We start from the raw sequence: 19,217 nt of genomic DNA, 5'->3' as shown, positions 1-19,217 counted from the left end.
TTTCTTGAACCTATCTATAGCATTTGACACATGGACTACTCTCTCCCAGATCTCCTACCAGTCTGACCAGCACTCCTCTAACTATCCCAAGGCTCTGTCCTAGGCCCTTGTCTCTTTTTTTTCTTTATATTCTCTCATTTGGTGACCATATCAGCTCCCATGGGCTCAACTATCTCTGCAGATGTCTCAGATCCAGGCCTAGCCTATCTCTTGAGCTCTAGCCCCTCACTACCAACTGCTCATTAGCTATTTAAAACAAGATGTTCCACTGGCATCTTTCTAATCTCACCCCTTTTATACTCCCCTTTTTGTCTGTCTGTCTGTCTAATCACAAGTTTGCCATGTGGGGGACATCCTCTAATGCTCAGGATACATATTCACTCAGCTGCCAAATCTTCCCATGGCTAACAACTCATACTCTCTTTCTACTTGCACAATCACTAACATAGTTCACTCTCATCAGATCTTGCCTGGATAATTATCTAATTGGTCTCTACCACATTGCTATTCCAGTTAGCAGCCAAAATGACATTTGTAGGTTTGACAGCATTACTTTGTAAATTCCAGAGGTTTCCTACTACTTCTAGGACCAAATATAATCTGCTCTGCTCTGCATTTAAAAAGTCCTTCCCAACCTGGACCATTCCTCCTCTCTAGATTAACTACATATTACTCTCCTCATATACACTATTCCTCAAACATGATCATGCATCTTTTCATGAGCTATTCCCCAGCCCTGTGGTGTGTTCCCTCCTCACCTCTGCTGGTTTAGCTCAAATGCCACTACAATCATCTATCTTCCTTGTATGTTTCCTCATTTCTATGTTGTTCCCTTTGGCTACAGTTTAAGTTCTTCCAAAGACAGAGACTGTCTTTGGATCTGTGGCCACCAGCACAGTGCCTGGCACATAGTATGTATTTAGTAAATACACACCAACTAGTTTGTTTGGTGAAGGCTTTCAGGGCACTCCCTGGTCTCATGGAGGCTGTACTAGGAGGGCAGAACAAAGCCCAAACAATGGCACCCAAGAGATGCTCCCTGTACAGTTGCTAGCTCTTACCCAGTTACCAGTCCTTGACCTCATGACCCACCTTGCTCCTTGTAGCCATCTGTGTTGGTGCTTGCATTCAGTATTGTGGCATAGACCCGCTTGGCCATGGATTTCTTCATCATTAGGATGGCCACCACAGCCTCAGCCCGGCAATACCCATTCCCTAAGGAGAAAGACAAGAGCCTCTGAGGACTTCACATGTGTCCTTCATCTTAAACTGAGGCAAAGATGAGATTCAGACTTGGGCCTTGCTGGCCTTCTCCAGGACAAGGCTCAGCAGTGGTTCCTGTGGCTGACAAACACACATTCCCCCCTCCCCCCAATCCTCCTCAGATGTCCTTGTGAAAACAGCCTCGAGACCAGGTTGAGTGGGAAGGCAAGAAGGAGGACTCCCTGTTGCCAGCCCATGGTGGTAGTCACCTATCTCTGAATGCTAGGGCAGGAAGACTTGCACATCATCTGGTCCAACCTCCTCATTTTATCTATTTATTTTTAAAAAACCCTTACCTTCTGTCTTGGAATCAATACTATGTATTGGCAGAAGAGTGGTAAGGGCTAGGCAATGGGGGTCAAGTGACTTGCCCATTTTACTTTATTTTTTAAAACCCTTACCGCTCTTCTTAGTATGAATTCTAAGACAGGAGAGTAGCAAGGGCTAGGCAAGTGGGCTGATGTGACTTGTCCAGGGTCACCCAGCTAGGAAGTGTTTGAGGACTGTTTCTTTCCATAAAGCAATGTGAAGGGAGCTGATGTGGGTTGCCCAGGTAGGCAGTGGCAGAATCTGTACCCAGCTCTCTCCAGGTTGCACTTCTAGTTGCAGCCTCTTCTCCATGGCATGATTATAGGGTGGGGCCAACTGGGTTAGAGCAGGGGCAGATCTGTTTGGTGGTTTTGCTACTGCTCCCCCCCCCCCCCCCCCGCAAGGCTCATGACCAAAGGCTGCCATGTGCCCCCTTACCTGAAGCATCATAGGCCTTGCAGGAACCCTCAGGACTGAGCATGCCCAGCTTCATGAACTGGACTGAGGTGTTGGGCTTGAGCAGGACGTTGATGCCCCCTACGATGGCAGCACAACATTCCCCAGAGCTGATGGCCTGGAATGCATTCTGCATAGCCACAAGGCTTGAGGAACAGGCGGTGTCCAGGGCAATACTTGGTCCTGCAAAGAATGCAGCTGATGGGCTCATGCAACAGGGAAGTGGAGGAGAGGGAAGAGAGCCTCTGTCTCCAGAAGGCCTAAAGAATGGGAGCCTAGGGACTTTCAGGAAGACCTCTCTCCAGAAAGAAGCAGAAGCTAGACTGTGGGCAGAACTAGGAAAGGCTCTTGGGACCCCCCCTCCCCACCAGCCCAGCATCATCCCATGACCGATTTTCTTTCTTTTAAAAAAATCCTCATCTCCCATCTTAGAATCAATACTATGTAATGGTTCTAAGGCAGAACAGTAATTTGCTCAGGGTCACACAGCCAGGAAGTGCCTAAATCTAGATTTGAACTCAGGACTTCCCATCTATAGTTCTGCAGCTCTATCAACTCAGCCATTCAGCTGCCCATTTACTTATAGACATTTAACCCCAGAGACTTATCTTTCCGAGTTCAAATCTGGCCTATGACACTTCCTGGCTGTGTGATCCTGGGCAAATCATTTCACTGTTTGCCTCAGTTTCATCATCTGTAAAATGAGCTGGAGAATGAAATGGCAAACCACTCTAGTACTTTTGCCAAGAAAACTCCAAATAGGGTCATCAAGATTGGGACATAATAGAAAAACCTCATAAAGATCTAGGATTCTTTTCAGTGGATCTTAAGGGCCTCAGAAGAAACCTGGGGTTTTCCAGTAAAGTCATTCATAGAATCACAGATATGGAACTAGCTGAGACCTTGGAGGGTCTCTGGCTTAGACCCCCTCTTTTTATAGATGAGCTAAGTTGAGGCCTAGCCCAATATGAAACAGATAGGAAGAAACACAGTTAGGTCTTCTGACTACTAATCCCTATGCTCTTTCCACTATAACTCTCACTATTGTGCTCTGGTTCAGTCATTTTTTCAGCAGATTCTTTGTGTCCCAACTGGGGTTTTCTTGGCAAAGATTCTGCCATTGCCTTCTCCAGCTCATTTATGAAGAAACACACCACAGGGTTAGGTTAAGTGACCAGAGTCACTCAGCTACTAAGTGTCTGAGGCCAGATTTGAACTCAGGAAGATGAGCTTTCCTAGCGTTAGGTCTGGCACTCTGTCCATTGCACCACCTAGGTACCCATTATCTTCCTTAGGAAAGGGGGAGGGAGAAGGAAGAAGGCTTTTTCCTCCTCTTTATCATTGGGAAGATAGAGGCCATGGGCTGTTGGAAGGCATAGAGAATCCGTCCCTGGGGCCAGTCCTCCTGTCCCCCTCACTCACCTTTTAGATCAAAGAAGTAGGATAGTCTGTTGGCCATCATAGCCCGTTGGCAGCCAACCATGCTGTAACCCAAGAGTGTCTCTGGGTCTCTGCTCAGGGCTTCTGAGGTCTCAGATCCACTCACACCCACCCATACACCAGTGTTGGTCCCTCGAAGTGTAGCTGGGACGATGCCTACCAGGGGAACAAAACATTCAGTGTTTGGGGGAGCACATTTAGAGGTTTCCTGCCCTACAAGCCAGGTAGACACGAAGCTGTCTTGATATGAAGGAAATTTTCTCCTCTCTACTTTGGAGGACCTTATTTTGGCGGGACTCCCTCTAGGGCCTACAGCAGAGCAGAGCTGAAATTGTGATTTTCAAAGAGCCTTTTTCAACCCAGATTAGGTGGGAAAAATCATGGTGGTGAGAAAAAAAAACAGCAGGGATAGTTAGAAGGGAAGAAGAGTGTGAAGTAGTTTGGAAAGAATCTAGTGATTTTTTTTTCTTCAGAAACCCAGGAGGATGTTGGGACTATGAGGAGAAGAGGAGAGCTGGAGGCTCTAGTTGTGTAAGAAAACGTAGGATTTAAGATCACAGAACTTGGGACCAATGAAGGGCAGAGGGCAAATTGTTGAATATTTCTAGTGTTAGATTTAGAGCTGAACTTGAGCTGTAGGCACTAGAAGAACAAGTCTCTCCCTAAGCATGCTCCTGTATTTGGCTGGAAGCAGATTAAGTGAAATCACTGACCAAAGGATCACCCAAGTGTTAAAAGGTCTGGCCTGTGGAGATTAAGATAGTTCAAGGAGACAATAGTCAAGTGTCATAGGGTTGCAAGGAAGAACACCAATCAATTCTGGGGCTCGCAAGGGCAGAGAGGCTGCAGAGACACCTGGGGAAATTTTCTCTTCTTTACCAGGTTAAGAGGCACACCTCTTCCCCGCCCCACCCCCAAATCTTCTGTATGCCAGACATATGGCAGTGATTCAGATATTGGCTAACTAATCTGAGCCAAGCTAGTTAATAAAACCTAAATCGCTCAATTCCAAATTAGGTGTCAAAATAAAAAGTGAAGGTTTGGTCAATACCCTTTATAGTTTAGTTCTGAGCACTCCTCTCTTTTTACACTCCCAATGTTTTTTATGGGTTCAATGATTGCTTCTATGAAGATGATTTTTAAATATACATATCTATCTCTAAGTCAGTTTATCCTGCATATATGTTATAGGTATTAAGTTCTTTGCATGTTGTTTCTCCCAGTAGAGTGTAAGCAGCAAGAATTTTTTTTCTTTTTGTATTCTCAGCACTTGGCAAAGTGTTTAGCACATAGGAAATGCTTAATAAAGTCTGTTGACTTATGATCAATATAGAAATGTTTTCCTAAAAATCCCACATGAACAACCTAGATAAAATTGCTTACAGTCTCAAAGAGAGGGGCAGGGGAGGGAGAGAAATGGAAACTTGGAATTTTAGAGAACAAATGTTAAAATTGTTATTACATGTAATTTGAAAAAAAATTAAATGTTGATTGTTGAAAAAACCAAAACCAAAACTAGAAATGAATTCAAATCAAGTCAATGAATATCTATAGAACTTCTCCCACTATAAAAATTCTACATTTGAATGGAATGACAGTCCTTTCTCTAGCTTATGGAGGACCTCAAGCTATTCAAGGGAGGCAAAAACTCAGCACTTATACAAAATTGGACCAAGGTAGCTTCCTGGTATTTATTCTGGTCATAGATGACTTATCTATGTCCTTTAGAAAAGGTCATTTGGCAGCTTTTCCTCCAGGCCTAAATGCTAAGGGTCTGAAAAGCATTAGGATAGCTTCCAAAAGAGAATTAGGAGAGGAATCATAATGTGAAACAGGAGAGGAGGTATGAAATTTAAAAAAGGGAAGGTTTAAGATTGGCCACAAAGGAAGACTAGGAGGGAGGGTGAGAGTAAAGAGTGGAAAGGAAGTGAAAGTGAAAAGAGAAAAGGGCCAGGTGGAGGCAGAGGAGAATAGGTAAAGTGGGAAGAAAAAGGGTCCCACAGCCACTTCCATCTGAAGAAAGACACCTGCCTCAATAGGAGATGGAGAAGAGCTCCAGACTGGAAGAGGAATGGAGATGGAAGCTGCAGTGGAAAGGGGTAGGTTGGCAACAAGAAACATTATCTGAAAGGCCTAGCAGAGATCAAGGAAGAAGGTGGAAGAGCTCACCAACAGAAGTGTGTAGGAAAAGGGCAATATTTGTGAAGGAGGGACAGAGCTCTCGTCCCAGGAGAGTGGGAGGAAGCACAGGTGATACGGGGCTGATGAGCCTCCAGGTGGCCCTGGCCATGCTTGTCTGTGTGTACCTTCCCTGACAGTCTGTCCTCCTGATGGCTTGGCTCTAGGAGCCAGAGCTCAAGAATGGGAGGTAAAAGGGGTGGGAGGAGATGAGAGACTGGGAAAAAGGGGCAGGGTTTTGGTTAATTCAACTGGAGAAAATGTTGGTCATTGAAATGATCTGTGAAAAACAGTCTTACTCCCCCAGCAGTCAGCTTGAGCCATGAATGTTCAGCTAGGGAGAAAGCAGGTGGTTTTCATAGAGATCATTCCTAGAGCATTTGGGGGACCCCAGACTTGGTTCAGCTTCATCTTGGGTCACAGGAAATCTCAGAGCCCTGCCTCTTTAGGTCCTAGTCCATTGTTTCCCAACCTGGTGACACCTAATGTCCCACCAAGGAATTTTTTCTTTCTCCATCTTCCATCTCATGATCAAATCCTGGCTGACAAGAGTAATCAAACAATGGAAGTTACCAGATGAGGGACATCTCTGGGACAGACTGGTTAAGAAACAGTGATTTTGTCCTAGCACCTCCAAGCCTGGCCAGCCCATCTGCCTCAAGCCAGGCCTGTGGAAGACTCAGAAGCCCAAATCACTTTGCCACTCTAGGGTAGGTGCCTGCAAATGGGGCTGTGTCTATCCCTTCCTACCCATCTCTGATTACACATAATACTATGACCCACTTCCCTGGAAGTTGCATTCTTGATCCTTTGATTTTGCAGATACTTGAGGCCATCAGAAAGCTGGGAGACCCTGCTGATGCCCACAAGCCTCACCTCCATCCACAATCGCTTCATAGGTCACTTCTAGTAGCAAGCGGAGTTGGGGGTCCATTGTGTGAGCTTGCTTGGGGTGGACGCCAAAGAAGGAAGCATCGAACTTAGACAGGTCCTTTAGTTTCCCCGATCTCTTCGGCAATCCATAGAGACCTGCGAGGTAACACAGAGTTAATCCTCCCCGGGATTTTGGCACATGGCTGCTTCTCTTCTCTGGGGGCTCTCAGTCACTTCCTTCCTTCTCTTCAGCCAAGAATTATGGATCACCCACCGGGAATCCCATAACAATCTTCACCCTCAAAAAGTTTAGACATGCAGATTTAAAAAGTACACACCAACTAGTGTCTTAGCTAAAAGGAATTTGGAGGAGGCAGTGATCAAAGATAAAGGATAAAGCTTCCTGGGGGAGAGAGGTGCAGTCAGGGTGAAGAGCCAGAGACCCTGGGGACAAGAGACAAGTGGTCTTGCCCTGTGTAGTCAGCCCGGTTCCCTGCCATCACAAGGGAGTCCACTAGGACTCCTGGCTCAGTGGGCTAGGCTAGGGGGAATGAAGGGATCATATGGGCATTGTGCAGCTCCACCCCCAAGCTAGGAAGCCCCTTGACTGGCCTGGCCCACACTGATATTGGCAGAACCCCGTGGACTGGCTCTGGTGAGTCACATCCTGCCTATCAGGTAGGACAGCTCCAGAGAACCAACCTGGGCGTGAAGGGGGCGCAGGCTGAGCATTTATCTGACAGTCATGTGTCTGAGGGGAGGGGATAAAGGAGGCAGGAGCCTCTATATAGTTTGCTGGGTTGAGGGAAAAAGGCCTGGAGACATCCCCAGAATATACTTAATTAACTTTCCCTCCTAGGCTCCAAGAAGAGTGTTTTCTTTCCCTGTACCACATCCTGGGAATAAGTTTTCAGGAACAACTCAGAGGATTCCCACCTCATGGTTCTAATTAAATAAAGCACCTCCAATGGGGAGCAAAGTTGGGTGGAGGAGGCTGGCACTGCAGCAAAACAATAAGAATCTATAGCTTGAATGTTTGAGAGGAAATGCTAAGGAAGCCAATGTTAACTCTGCTCTACAGGTCTAGATCTTGGGCCCAGACTTAGGGGAAGAAAAATGAACATTCCTTAAAATTAGCATGCAAATTCTACCTGGAGATAAGCATCTCAATGCTGGGGAGGGGAGCAGAAGAGAAGGGTGAGAATCTTTCCAGGGAAGATGGAGAACAGAGTCATAGAACCAGAGCTGGAATGGGCCCAAGAGACTACTTAGTCCAACCCCTCATTTTACAGGAGAGGAATCAGTCAGAGACTAAGAGAGAAGTCCTGGGGAAGAGGGGAGATCTACTATCTTGCTGAGACTGTTGGAAAATAGTGTAGCCTAGAAGCAACTACCAAAGATCCATAGGCTGAAAGAGATGCCATTCAGGAGAGATCATGTCACAGCTGAAAGGAAAGAAGTGGGTGGGGGTGAAGGAAGACATTCTAGATCATAGAGCCTAGGAGTTCTTAAACTTTTTTTGTGCCACAGACCCCTATGGCAGGCTGTGAAGCCAATGGACTTCTCAGAATGTTTTTAAATGTATGGGAAAAAAATATATACAATTATAAAGGAAGTCAATTTTATTGAAATGTTATGTTGTTATTCTTCCTTTGTTTCTGAAGGAGACTACATTTTGTAGATGTAGAAAGGCAGCCTCAGAGTGGGGGAACACCTGGCCCGGAATCACATGACTAATTAATTAGAGGGAGGTGAGCATGGGGGAGTGGGCCAGAAGCCAGGTATTCCTATTTCCAGTCCAAACTTTCTCCCCAACCAGCCCAGATCACCTTCTCCTTGCTCACAAGGCCCAGGCTCCTTACACTTACCTGCCTTCCACCTTCTGTCATCATCTGTGACCATGTCCACGCCTCCAATCAGATTGTCCCAGAACTCCTGCAGGTTTTCTGACTCGGGTAACTTTCCCGCCATCCCTGCAATCACCACCTCCTCCATTTTTCAGCTCTTTTCTGTAGGTGAGATGGGGAGATGGGGAAGTGAGAAGCAAAAAACAAAGACTAGGGACAGAGTCCCAGCGTACAGAGGAAAAAGGGAAGTTGTAGAACTGGTTATATACCGTTCCCACCCACTACCTCCACTATCTTTCTACTGACTGCTCCAAGGACCTCTGAAGACACCAAGAGGGCGCTATGGGAGGAACCACTCCCAACCCTCGCCTCTGGAACTGGGCCTGGGGAAAGGGCTTGAACCACAGGGCTGAAGGACTTAAGTCAGAAATGGGTAGAATCAAGGAGAGGAAAGGGTCATCAAGATAAGAAGAGATTCTGCTAACCAAAGAGAAAGGGGATAAAACTGCCCCAGATTACCCCCATGACTTCCTCCAAAACCCATTGAAAGAGTTGTCTACCCATCAAGGACCTTCAACCTTAACAGAAAAAATAGGAAAAAAGCATTGCCTTTAGGACTAAAGCCTACCCCTTCCTGCCTTCCCAGACTTTTTACATCTCACTCCCCTTCCATGAATTCAGCAATCCAGCAACACTGGCCTCTTTGTTACTCTGCTCCTGGTCCTCAAACTAAATGCTCAGTTTCCCACTTCTGGCCATTTCCAGCAGCCGTCCCCCACATTTGGAACCCCTTCTCTCCTCATCCTCGGGCTCTTTAGCTTCAAGTCTCAAATAAAGTCCAACCTTTTGCAAGAAGCCTTTCCTTCTTAATCTTGGAGCCTTTGGAGATAATCTCCAATTTATCCCATTTACATCTTGTTTCTACATAGTTGTTTGCATTAGACTGTGAGCTCCTTGAAAGCAAGGGACTGATTTTGCTTTTAAGTGTCCTCAGTGCTTAGCACTGTGCCTGTCATGTAGGCACTTAAATGCTGGAAAAAAAACATTTTTTTAAGTGTAAGGAGTAAAACCTACTGCATACAAAAGTCAGAGGTAGGTTGGAGATGAAGGGGTGGTAGGGATCCTGGAAATGTGGGGAATGAAGAGTAAAGGAGTCTGATTGGTGGTGGGGCAGGGGGAGGAAGCTGTTGGGAAGGGAATATAGAAGCTGGATCCTGGGAGAGGTTGAGGCTTGGAGAGAAGTAAAGTAGTGGGTATGAGGGGTGGAAGAAGTCTGGATAGATGAAGAGAAAGAAGGGGAAGGGTTCAAATATAGTATACTGGCAAAAAAAAAAACAACCAATGGGAGTGGGGAGACCCAGAAAAATCACCAGACAGAGAGGCCCAAATCCAGTCTTTTTGCTTCTGGAGGAGGAGCTGAGCTGAGCAGGGACCTGGGGAGGGAGGCACAAAGACTCTAACTGTTCTTTACTCCCCCATGACTCCAGTGTCCCAGGGAAACCTGAAGGAGTAAGAACATTGCTCCTTTCCCCCCCCTCTTTCCTTAGCCTTGGTCCTTCTCTGATCCCTCTCCTAAGACTTAATCCCAGTTCATTAGCACTCTGCTGCTCCTGAGGCCTCCAGACCCAGATCACGGGTGCAAACTAGATCACCTAGTCCAAATCCTTAAGTTTTTACAGGTAAGGGAACTATTGAAGGAGTCAATTGGCTTGTTAAGTATCAGTGCAGGGAGCCAAACTCATTTCACAGTTGGAAGGGACCTCAAAAAACCCAACCCCTTTATTTTACACAGGCAGCTAGGTGGCTTAGTGGATAGAGCCCAGGCCAAGAGTCAAGAAGATCCGAGTTCAAATCTAGCCACTCACAAAGCTGTGTGACTTCGGACAAGTCACTTAACTGTTTGCCTCAGTTCTTCCCCTGTAAAATGAGCTGGAAAAGGAAATGGCAAGCTATTCTAACATCTTTGCCAAGAAAATCCTAAATGGGGTCACGGAGAGTCAGGACATGACTGAAACGACTCAAGGACTTATTTTATAGATGAAGAAATCTCTGACCTGCAACTGCACAGGTGAAGTAGAGCAAGTGGCCAAACTAAGTAAGTTCCTTTGATTCCAGATCCAAAGCTCATTCTTTTAGGCCAGATTCTAGTCTTCCTCTGGCTAGGAGCCTGAGATTCCAGGCTGCAAAGCCTATCTTGTGCTGCCTACCCTTTCTTCTTCCTCTGTCAGGAGGGCATGAAGGGCCAGGGACAGGCCTCAGCCACTTTCCCTCAGGTGAACCCACTGGGTTTTGGCTGACTGCCAGGACTCTGGAGGAAAAGGGTGGCTGATGCTCATGCCTGGAAAGTCATTTACAGGAGAGTGCTTAGGGCAGCTAGGTCCTAGAGACGGGAGATCCTGGGTTCAAATGTGGCCTCAGATACTTTCTAGCTGTGTGACCCTGGGTAAGTCACTGAACCCCCAATGCCTAGTCCTTAATGCTCTTCCATCTTGGAATTGATACAGAGTATTGATTCTAAGTCAAGGTAAGGGTTTTAAAATACAAAAAGGAGAAAATAAATAGTTCTCCCCATTAGCAAGCTGCTCCTGAGCCAGAGTGACTGGATTCTGGTCTCTCCAAGCAGGACATAGCTTGGAGGTCTTTCATTATCCACAAATCCAGAGATTTATCAGTAAACAATGGAGGGCAGGCCCAGGCAGGGGAAAGTAAGCACTAAGTTAGGGAGTCACAAGGTCTGGGTTGGACTCCTAGTCTTTCAAGACCAGTGAATTATCTTAGAAAAGTTGTTTGCTCCATCTTTCTGGGCCTCAATTTCTCAACTATTAAGTGAGGGAGCTACAATTACCTAGTGTCTCAAGGCCCTTCATGGTCTCACGATTCATTTATCTACCATATACAAGGCATTGTGAGAGATATCACAAAAATGAGTAAGAGGATTCCTCAAGATCAATTCCTCATGAAATTGATAGTCTAGCTAGGCAAGATAGGGATAGACACATAAAGATCAATAATGCTAGAAAGCAGCATTGGACATGCAAGAGAGGTAGAGGCAATAATTAGAGAGGAGGTCAGAGGTGGCAGTGGGGGGGGCTTAGGTAAAGTATAACTTTTGGTACTTGGCATAGTAGGCATTTAATAAATGGTTGTTGACTGATGTCACAGTTCTCAATCCAGGGACTGTCGAAAGAACTATTCAACTCTTTTCTAATATCTATCTTACAGGGGTAATAGAATAGGCATCTAAGACATGATTTTCCCTTATTATCCAAAGGAAACAAATTGCTTTGTTCCTTATCTTCCTTCAAAAAGGTAATTTCAACTAGTGGTTGTTGGTTCTAGGGCTTGATCTTCCACACTTCTAAACCTTGAGTGTAGAAATTTCTCTTTGGGGGTTTAGGGCACCAAGTGAAGAGTCATAGTCTCATTTCTAATCTGACCTATAATTGGCACACACACCTCCCCTCAGAAATCCAGGGACAATGTGTCTGTCCTGCTACAATTCTGTTCTCTAGTCAGGCTTTCCTAGGAATCTATTTCCCTGTCTCTTTTTATCTCCTAGGGCAGAGTATGAGATGAGGAAGAAGTGGCTACCTTTCCTTTGGCTGGCTGTTTCTCTCCACTGCTGTCCTGATACTTAGATTTGAGCTCAGACTGAGTGAAAACACTCTTCTGTCCCAGGTAATTTTGTGGAGAGTCCCAGGAATTCCCTAGGCCAGGGGTTCTTGCTTTGGTGGTCAGATCAAATTTTCAGACCCCTTCTCAGAATAACGTATTTAAGTGTATAAAACAAGATACAAAGGAACCCAAATACATAAAAACAAAATCATGGACCCCAGGTTAAGAACCCTTTTTTTAGGGAGTAGAGATTGGAAGGAGGGGGGGCATGGGATCAGCCCCCTGGGTAGAAAGGATCAGCAAAAGGGCAGTTATATTCCCACAACTTGAGCAAATAATGACATAGAGGAATTGTTTTCTATTGGCCCAGTGGAGCTGAGGGGAGCTGAGGGGAGCTAATGATTAGATGGCATGTAGTCCCTTTCCTGTAAGAGGAATCCCTTCTTTGGAGTACTTTTGATCAAAGGCTTCTCTAAGTAGAGTGAGAAAAGCCTCTTGTCTCCCCAGGCCTCTCACATGAGGTAGGCTTCAGTTTTCTCTCCCTAGGATGGGGGCAGGTAGGATCTACACTGGGGTCTAATTTTCCTCCTGCTCAAAGCTCTTTCACTCTCTTGTGGAATAAGGAGCCTTTCATGGACTCCATATGACTGGTGTGGAACTCCCAGGCACCAGCCTGCCTAGTTCCAGAAATCAGTTGCTCTGTTCTCTACCTACTTGCTATGCACACTGAGTTCTGGTTGGGAGGAAATGCTTGGCTGAGTTGGCTGGGCCCCTCCAAGGCCAAGCTTCCCAGGAACAGACTCACAAGGCTGTTTGCTGTTGGTCCATGTCTCTCTACACATTTTATGTTCCTCACTTTTGGGTGATCTGTCTTTCCCTTACTCACGCTGGAGAGTTGACTTCTCAGAACTTAGTCTGGGCTGGGCTTCTGAAGGAAAGGGGTTCAAGAGAAGAGGTAGGTAGTCTAGCTTACTTTTGTGATCTGTATACTTCAAGAGTGGCTTCAATTTTAATCCAGTGTTGAAATCCTCAGCAAACACACTCAAAGGTACACAGAAGGCCCTCCAAAGTCCTGTCCTTGCAATTCTCCTGCCCTTCTTCACACTGGCCACATCCTTTGGCACTCCCTGTTCACTTTTCTGTTTGCTTTTTCTCCTAGAGGACCTTAGTAAGGGTAGTAGAGGCACCTTGTCAGCAAAGCCCCACTCTAAGATGAGGAGAAAAATTATTCCCTGCCCTTGCCTGGTCACTGATTGTCAGAGTTAGAAAAAACCTCAGGGGTTATGGAGTCCAACTCCTTTATTTTATAGATGAAGAATCTAAAGCCCAAAGGGGCTAAGTGACTAAGTCCAAAATTACCCAGCTACATAGGAGCAGTCAAGACTGGATCTCAGGTCATTAGACTTCTAGTCTGAAGCTTGAGCCCCTGAACATACCACCTCCTGAGGGAGAGAACCTCCAGGTAGGTGGATAAAGGACATTCAGGGGCCATAGACTCTATAGGTAAGGAGAGCACAAGCTTGCTAAGGATCCAAATACAGAGAATGCTTTTCTCCACAACATCCAAGGTCTCCAACAAGACCTAGGCCTGGTAGGCAACATGCATAAAGTCCCTTTGCTTGTCCTAGTTTCTTTGCAACACACACACAAAAATGAGAAACAGGGCTGAGATTTAGTTTCTAGTGGCATTATTCACAGGAAGGGGACTTGTTACTCCCCCCCCCCCCCCTTAATTCCCATACACACAGAGGTTGCATTATGTGTCCAGAGAGGAGGAGGCTGATGGAGGAGAGAGGAGTGCAGTATTTATTTTTTAATCTGCAGGTCTGTTGTAGTTAGAGCCCTTGGCCAAGCGGTGTGTAACTCCATCTCCAAGAGCTGAGATCAAAATGGCTGTTTATAGAACCTGCACAATGCAGCAAGCACACTCCATTTCCAACTCTCCTCTCCTTTCCCCTCAGCTATTACCTCACCTAATCATAGCAACCCCCCATCCCCCATTCTAGCTCATCCCCACCACCACCACCCCCTCCAGGGCAGGAAGGATTCCCAGCCACTAAGGTGGATTTTCAAACCAGACTCACTTTGGTTCCTTGGTCAGGCCCCGATCAGTTGAAAGACCCGACTACCAATGGCTTAACCTCTTTGGAAAGAAGGTTTAGGGTCAATTTAGTAATCTGATGTCTAACTGCTCCTTCCACAGCAAAGGTTAAAGTGCAGCTAAAGATGGGGGGTGGGTGGGTCAGGGAAGCTGGCAGGGGACATGTAAAAGGAGTAAACAATTTGAATCCCGATGCTTTGTCGACATATAAACTACAGAAAGAGATGAACAGCTAAACAGACATCCTGTCTCCCCCTCACTTGAAAGACTCCCCAAATATCCTAACGCAGGAAGAGAACCCTGCCTAGCCACAGCCTCCAGCTCTAGGGGCAGGTAAGCTCCTCCTTTAGCATCCACACAGTAGTAGTTACAGCCAAGGAGAACCGCATGAGCTTTAAAGAGGAAGCGCATACCCGGTTATTACGCCCCCTCCCCCCTTCCTCTCTCAGGCCCGGCCTTAACTCGGCCCACGTTGTTCTGCCCCAGGTGGGGACCAGGCACCTTAAGATTCAAGCCTTGGCTAGACAGATGGGGAAGAGGTTACTGGAAGCGGGGGTGGATGGCTAGGGCTAGTAAAGCCAGGCCGAAGCGGTAGGCTCGGGAGGTGGGGTTCGGGCCCCCCCCCCACTCCACTCCACCCCTGCCCCAGAGCACGAGGGTCTCCTGCTCTCTGCGGTCTTCCCGGCAGGCCAGGGAACATTAGTGGCCTTGACCTCGGATGTGGTGCTTCCGAGGGGTCCCCTCCCTCCGGCATCCCAGCTCCCCAGCTCCCCAGGTGGCCCGGGGCGGAAGGGTGAAGCACGTTGTCGGGTTTTTTTTTTTGTCTGTCGGTCTGTTACCTGGGCCGGCTGTGGTACTGCGTGACTGGGGAGAAGTCAGGGCCCGGCTCGGTCAGGGCGTGAAGATGATGCTGCCGGCAGCGAGAAGCGAGAGATGCCGGCCGAGAGAACCCGGGGCGGGAGGCTTAGCGGAGCTGCTGCTGCTGCTGCTGCTGCTGAGGCTGAGGTTGAAGCTGAGGCTGCTGCTGGGGCTGCGGCGGCCGCTTCCTTTCTCTCTGTCTCCCTCTAGCTCCAGCTCCCGACTCTATTTAAACAGCTGCCATCCTCCTGTGGCCACGCCACATGGGCTGACAGTTTGGCTCTTTCACGCAGGCCAATGAGCGGCCGGGCCCAGTTCCCGGAGCCGGCCGTGGGGTGATCCCAGTGCGCGGGGCTGGCGCGAGTCCCAGTGAGGGGACCCTGGTCGGAGGAGGGGGCGGGGGCGCGGGGGAGGGGCAGAGGGAGCGCCCCCTCGGGCGGGGCGCGGCGAGGGGGGGCGGGACACGTCGGCTCATCCTCTCTCTCTCTTCCCCCGCCCTCGCCCCCTTCCCCACTTCCAGCTCCCTCTCTTCCCCCAGACCCTCCCGCCTCCTACGGCTCTCGGGCTCGTCGCAGAATAGCCCAGGGCCGCCCGAACCCTCCTCATGGGGATGGGTGAGGGGGGTGCGTATCCGCTACGCCAGCCCTACTGCCTTCAGTGCCCGGTCTGGGCCGACCAGCCCACCCTTATCCCCACTCCCATTTCCACATTTAGCCCTGGACGCCCGCGCTCGTGATTCCAGGTGGGGTTGGGGGTGGTGGTGGAAGCGGACCATGTGTTCAGACGGCTCGCCATGTGTGCGAATAGACCCAGCAGGGAGCCGAGAATGGGAAAGAAGGGGTGCTTGTGCAGAGCAGAAAGGGGTGCACGGGTGACATGGCGGCGGCCAGGAAACGGCCGCGACCTCGCCTCACAGCACGTTACGATTCCCACGCCACCACCGTTTCGGCGAGAAACGGAGTGACGGGGGCTGGAGGGGGGGCCGCGGCTCATTCACTCACCTCAGCCAATTGGAAGGCTAGGGGCGTGCGCGCCCCGGCCAGACTGGGCCAATGGCGGAGCCTGTGTAGGTGTTGCTAGGCGATAGGGTGATGAGATGACTGCGTGGGTGGGTGGGGGAGCCGGGCGCGAGCCCGCTGGGCTGCTGGCAGAACTGGGCGCCGGCCCGCGTCCGAGGTGGACGCGCCTGGGAGCCACCGAGGCTTATGTGCGGTCGTTCACCCCGGCCTAGTGCGTTCCAGTCGGGGTTACTGCAGTTCACGGGCAGGACTGAGCGGACTACGCGCCTCCCTAGCCCTCGGCCCTGGGGCGCGGTGCGCCCCCTCCCGGTCCAGCCTCCTTGGACACCAGGATGAGGGCGCATAGCCAACTGGATCCCTTCCCTCCCTCTTCGCCTTCGGCATGGTGCCAATTTCTCTTGCCCGAGACCCTTCTGGGCTCCGTTTTTCTGCCAGGGATCTGTTCATTCTTTTCTTTCCTGTCTCGTCTACCTTTGGTCGGACCCCACCAGTTGAAAGGGCTAGTTCTGCCGCCTCGCTCCTAGGAGCAGCCTAGGACACTCAGAAGCTTGTGAGGAGTAGGTAGGATTAGCTCCCTGGCCTTTTCCTCTCCTCTTTCCCCTCGTAGGACTGGATAACAGGAAACCCATGCAGCAGGTTGCTTTGGCCACCTCGATTTTCCTGGAGAGGGGCGAGGATGGAGTTAAGACTCTGGGAACATTAAGTTTGCCATTTTCAACATTAACAGATGCATGTGTGAAGAACCCGAGAGACACCCTTTGACTCTTAGTAGCCAGGCGATTTTGCATTTGTGATAGACAAAGCTGAACAAGATGGAGTCCCTGGCTTCTAGGAATTTAAACTCTTGATAGGGAAGTAGGATATTTACAAAGTAACTATGGCACAATAGTATAAAAGGAATGGGTGAAATGAGAAAGGTAACGTGTACTTGGGAAGAGGGGAGAGATTACTTCTGGCTGAGGATAAATGAGAAAGCTTTTACAAGGAGGTGAAATTTGAGCTACCAAGCCTTGAAGGATGGATAGGATTTTGAGATTACAATAAGCTAAGGTCATTCTAGGAGAATGGCATAGTCTGAACTAACGCACAGAGACAGGATAATTCAGAATACTTTTAGAGAAGGCTGAAGAGTCCCGTAGGGCTGAGAGTAGTAGGAGATAGCTGGAAAGCTGTGTTGTGGTGTGAAAGTAAAAGACCTGGAATACCATACCTTATTCTGTAATAAAAATAATAGCTACCATTTACATAAGTTTGCAAAGCACCTGACACTTATCTTGTTTGTTACTTCATATTTGATCTTGGGAGGTAGATGCATATTCATTTTCTAGATGAGACTTCAATTGAGGGAGGTTAGAGATTAAATGGTTTGGCTAGGGGTCACATAGCTGGTGTCTAAGGTGCAGTTTGAACTCAGAGCTTTTGACACTAGGTCCAGCACTGTTCACTGTGCCACCTAGCTGTGGGCATTGGGGTGGGGAGGGGAGGGGGAGCCTGACAGTTTTTGTACGGGGCAATAATATACTCTATCAAAACTTAAAATAAGTATAAAAATAAACTGTTTATGAAGAATGCAATTCGTCAAGGAAAGGTGTTCTGTTAAGTCATTGGGTTATTTCCCTGGCTGTCTTCTGGAAGCAATTTTTTTCTTCCATCATATCTGAGTGTTGCAAAACATATTTTCTTCTATCATTAGACTTCAGAGTTATTTCACAGAAAAACACTAGACAGGATACATCTAGGGACAAGAAGAAATAAATTCAGTTTCAACCAGGTCTCTTTCTTTGCCACTATAAGGTTCTCCCCCTAATTCTACCAGCCTCCAGCTTGGTTTCTGAAAGAATTTATAGTAGTAGAACCTAACTATTCTCTTTCTACTGATTTTATGGGCAATGCCATTTGCAGTTTCCCTCAGGAAATGGTATTGTTTTTGGTAAGCCTTGCTGTCCTTTTTGTAGCAAAACTTGACTTTTGGGATTCAATCTGACCCTTTAACCTCTTGAAGACATTAGTCTTACTGGATAGTTCCCTGAAGTGCAACATACTTTTTATTTTCCTGAATAAAGGACCCTTTGAAATGATCTGATATAAAGCCAAGTAGATAAACCCTGAAAAACGTTCTCCCGGGTCCTGCAGGCCAATTCAAATTTAGCCGAAGCAAATTGCTAATATATTGGATTAAAGGAGGGCAAAAATGTTGTTTTCAAATCTCTAACATTTCTCTGATTATTCACTGTGGACTGGTAACACTACCAGTATTTATAACACCTTGCAGTTATATTAGACTAGGCTTCTCTATATCCTGGACAGAAAGTTAGAGAGCTGCTCACCTAGTTTAGTGTGTGAACTACATTTTCTAGGAAATTATTGTTAACTCAAAGTCCTTAGGAAGATCCAGCTGCTCAAGGCAAAGTCAACAGCTATTTAGTGTCTACTCTACAAGGTAGATTCTGGTATACAAAAAATGAAACCTTAGACAGCCCCTGATTTTGAGATTACAATCTAGGAGATGAGATAATAAAACTTTTAATAGTGCAAGTGTACAATAGAAGTAAAACAGTGTTGTGAGAGATTCTGGAAGGAAAAATCACTTAAAACTCGAAGGGGAGAGGGCAGTTGGGTGGCTCAGTGGATTGAGAGTCAGGTTTAGAGATGGGAGGTCCTGGGTTCAAATCTAACCTCAGATACTTCCCAGCCATGTGACCCTGGGCAAGTCACTTAACCCCCATAGCCTAGCCCTTACCACTCTTCTACCTTGCAGTCAATACCCAGTATTGAATCTAAGATGGAAGGTAAGGATTAAAAAAAAAAAAAAACTTGAGGGGGAGGGGCACAAGAGATCTAGGAAAGTTTTATGTTTACATAGAAGGTAGGTCCTGACCTGAATCCTTAAGGAAGCAGGAAGATATGTGGGAAGAGGCCATTTCAGATCTAGAGAGACCAGAAAGCCATAGTACCCTGTATAGAAAGAGTGTGGGTGGCACAGTGAATGCCTTTACTTTGACAGTATTCTGCTAGGAGTAGGGAAAGGCCTAGTTCTGGAAAAAGACAAAATAGGAATGGGGAGAGGAGGAAGGAGCATTCAAGTACAGGGCCTATGCTGACCACAATTACTGGCTGTTTTTGGAACAGTGGCATTGGGAATGCATATGAGTTCCAGATGGGAAAGTGGCAGAACCCTTGTTACAGATGTGCTACTGGTGAAAGGAACCTTTTGCTTGCTTGGAAGAGGCAGGAAATATACGCATTTGTAGCTGAAGA

General features: G+C 47.4%; 1 protein-coding gene across 1 annotated transcript in view; it reads right to left on the bottom strand.

The window, feature by feature from the left end:
* Positions 1-15,382, bottom strand: part of FASN (fatty acid synthase) — a 58,547-nt gene extending 43,165 nt beyond the window's left edge. Inside the window, exons 1-6 of the mRNA XM_007482818.3 lie at positions 14,922-15,382; positions 8,388-8,528; positions 6,523-6,675; positions 3,451-3,624; positions 2,011-2,211; positions 1,093-1,215 (exon numbers count right to left, since the gene is read on the bottom strand). Coding sequence (XP_007482880.1) covers positions 1,093-1,215; positions 2,011-2,211; positions 3,451-3,624; positions 6,523-6,675; positions 8,388-8,514 — 778 coding nt within the window. The 5' untranslated portion in view covers positions 8,515-8,528; positions 14,922-15,382. The remainder of the gene's footprint in view (positions 1-1,092; positions 1,216-2,010; positions 2,212-3,450; positions 3,625-6,522; positions 6,676-8,387; positions 8,529-14,921) is intronic.
* Between the last annotated feature and the right edge of the window lie 3,835 nt (positions 15,383-19,217).

Source organism: Monodelphis domestica, chromosome 2 (assembly GCF_027887165.1).
Source record: "Monodelphis domestica isolate mMonDom1 chromosome 2, mMonDom1.pri, whole genome shotgun sequence".
Classification (NCBI taxonomy): Eukaryota; Metazoa; Chordata; class Mammalia; order Didelphimorphia; family Didelphidae; genus Monodelphis; species Monodelphis domestica.
Note: the sequence above shows the minus strand (reverse complement) of the source record. Positions and strands in the feature narration are given on the sequence as shown.